The sequence below is a fragment of the Frankliniella occidentalis genome, unplaced genomic scaffold, assembly GCF_000697945.3.
Source record: "Frankliniella occidentalis isolate FOCC.00 unplaced genomic scaffold, Focc_3.1 Scaffold461, whole genome shotgun sequence".
In the NCBI taxonomy this organism is placed as follows: domain Eukaryota; kingdom Metazoa; phylum Arthropoda; class Insecta; order Thysanoptera; family Thripidae; genus Frankliniella; species Frankliniella occidentalis.
The window spans coordinates 230,106-233,064 of NW_026267579.1; the positions used below are offsets into that span (position 1 = coordinate 230,106).

A 2,959-nucleotide genomic window follows, 5' to 3' on the forward strand; every position below is an offset into this window, starting at 1 on the left:
CCCCCCCCCCTAATGTAACACGGAACTATACAAATTTTACATCGGCACTCTGTCGACTTGCACGACAGTCGACGGACAGTCACCAGTTTCACCGAGCACATCCCTCACTCACGAAGCACTTGATGTGCACCCGGCGCGGCCTTGGCCTCAAGTCCATAAGAGTTTACATTAACGCTACTGACATCACATTACTGACGTCAAAGTGATCTTGTTGGGGCCGGAATGTTGACACTGGTTAAAGAATTGTTTAATGTTGCACGTCAATTGATGTTTAAGTTCAAGTGTGCATTTTCTCGACACATTGTGGTGTCAAACTAGGTGAAAAGTCAATAATTGGTGTTTAAACTTTCGACACTTACGCAGAAGTATAGCAGCAGCACACCATATGGTTCCTATTGATAGCATAGAAATGTGTGTCCAATCTTAACAAAACGTCTAAAATTTGAACACCAATTTGAACAAGTATGCAACTTAAGTTAAACACCATGTAATGTGCAACATCATAACTTGCACGTGCAAATTTTGCACACTTGTTTTAACAGTGCTCAAATTGTGACGTGAGGCGTTTGGAGACAGCGCAGCGCTGCTCTGCAACACCGCCGTGACCGTCTTTTAATGCATATGTATATTTTTGATTCGGCTCTGGGATAAAGTGTTAAGTCCTTCCCTTTCTCAGCCGCATAACGCTTTATTGGTCGCGCGGAGGAGAGTGTTGTGAATAAAGCGGCCGTCTCAAATGAAGTTTTTCCTGCCGCGGCGCTTCCCATTCATTGTCTGTGTGTGTCGTAAAGCCCCCTCCGCACAGCTCGCTGAAAAAAGGCTGTTTTTCTTCCCAGGCATCGAACGCCTCTATATATGTGTAAAGAGGCGAATCCTGGCCTTGTCACATTTTCTTCGTATTCTTTTTCCCCCCCTTCCTCTTCTCTCCATCTTTCGTCTACTTTGAGAGAGCCATGGGACCTTTTAACGTTGCATGTCTCATCTGATGCACCGGCCGGGCCGAGGAGCGTACGGGAGGCCTCCCATGGCTGGCTGGGCTGCATAGGCAGGCTGCTGCTGCCCTGCAGAATGAGAGCGTGAAATGTTAGCAATGCAAAGCGTGGTGCCGTGTTGTGGAGCTAGAGTGGGCGATGCGAACTGCCATCCCTCTGGTTTTTAACTCACCTCATTTACCACGCACGACGTCGTGGTGGACAAGGAGCGCAAGTGAAGAATGCCCTACCGAGTGATCTTTAGCCCGTTTAGCAGGAAACACGCACTCGACTCGACGCCCGGTGAGAAGTGGATGAGAAATTTAGCGGGTCGCGCGGCAGGCGCCCTTGACATATGAACAGCGCGCTAAACATGTGACCGGCCGAGCCGAGGGGAAATCAAACGCAACCACTGCGTGCTTGTTCTGTACAGTTGAAAACATTAATCGGACCAAGTTGAAATGTTGAGCAAGAAACTTAAAATAGGAAGGGACATTCAGTTGGACTTCTACACCACTTGATGCATGCTTGATAAACGAAACGAACTTCACGAGGAATCCGCTGAGAAAAAAGTTGCGACAACTCTCCGTTATTAAAAACGGATGAACTTCAGAGGTCTACAACTCTTTCAAATTAAGATATCAAAATACTGTTGTTTTTTTTACTCCGAATAAGAAGCGTTGGGATTTCAACAGTTTGCTCCGTTTCGAGAAAGTGTTGGGAATCACAACATATTTTTAACAGTTTATAATTAAGAAGGTGGCCTTTAGGTTAAGAGTTCTCGTTCATACAAACGAGTCCCTGCCCCGTCACGCCCCGTCCCCGCCCCTCCCCCCTCGTTTTCCGTCTACTGCGCCAAATGATCCACCAACGTGTACCAAATGACTGAACCGACGAGGAAAAATAAAAAGAATCGAGAGGGGAAACCCTGATTATCTGGCGGGGAAACCTTGGCCGAGGTGACCCGGTCGGACCCGAGTGTTGCTGCGGTTCTATGGAGTCGAGACGACAGCGCCGCGGCTAAAACCATAAAAGCATTGCGCGCCATTTTTTGTATTTATTTTTTTTTACCCTCCGCGTTTTGAGGTACCGCTGCGGCTTTTGCTGACGCATGCTTGTCCTGTGTCGCAGGTGATCGGCGCGCAGCAGTACGTCGTCAAGCCGATGATGTCGGAGCACGCCGAGACGGTACTGTCGGAGCACATCCTGGCGCACTCCGAGCTCACCGAGGAGGTCGTCAACGAGAAGGGCGTGTCGCTCGGCAACGCCCTTATGCAGGTGAGTCTGATGATGTGTGTTGTGTGCCCGTCGTGCATGTGGTGTGTGTGCGCGCGTGCGTGCGAGAGAGAGAGAGAAGGGAGCCGCGCCTCCTCGCCGCTGCGCCGCTTCTTTTATCTTCTTTTTCCTTATTCTCATGATGAAAAGATTTTTCTGCTAATTAATAATGCTGTGCGCGCTTGTGTGGGAGGCTCGGGGCGGCGCCGGGCCGCGCGGAACCCTTATTCTCGCCGTGCCGCGCCACGAGAGCGAGAGAGCGCGAGCAACGCCTCGCGAGCAGCAGGGTTTCGAACCCGCAGCCGCTGCTGCTGCTGCCTGCTCCTCCAACTTGATTTTCTCGGGTCTGCTTCGGGTCGATACGGTGTAAATTCTCGCACGCTGCGCGTTCGTGGCGGGGCGGGGCGCGGCTGTATAGGGCTGGGCTTGTCGGGGGGCTCCCGCGTTGATGTCTCCTCGCGACGACGACGCGTTCCGTCGGGAATATAGAGTTGGTGAGCGCCTCGCGCCACGCCTCACGATGCGATTACCACGACGAGGGAACGCCGCGGCGTCGTGCGCGCGCACGGCGACGACGACGACGGAACGCCCCGGAACGCCCCGGAATGCAGGCAAAGGCTATGGAGAGAAAGCTGTCCGCGGGCGAACGACGCGGAGCGTGAGGGAGAGGGAGGGAGACAGAGCGGATGGGGAGGGAGGGAGGGGGCCGGGCC

At 52.5% G+C, this 2,959-nt stretch overlaps 1 protein-coding gene across 1 annotated transcript in view; it reads left to right on the forward strand.

Annotated features, from left to right (window-relative positions):
- The window catches only part of LOC127751397 (RNA-binding protein fusilli-like), a 63,661-nt gene that overhangs the window by 34,656 nt on the left and 26,046 nt on the right, over positions 1-2,959 (forward strand). The window contains exon 2 of the mRNA XM_052274909.1: positions 2,103-2,249. Coding sequence (XP_052130869.1) covers positions 2,136-2,249 — 114 coding nt within the window. The 5' untranslated portion in view covers positions 2,103-2,135. The remainder of the gene's footprint in view (positions 1-2,102; positions 2,250-2,959) is intronic.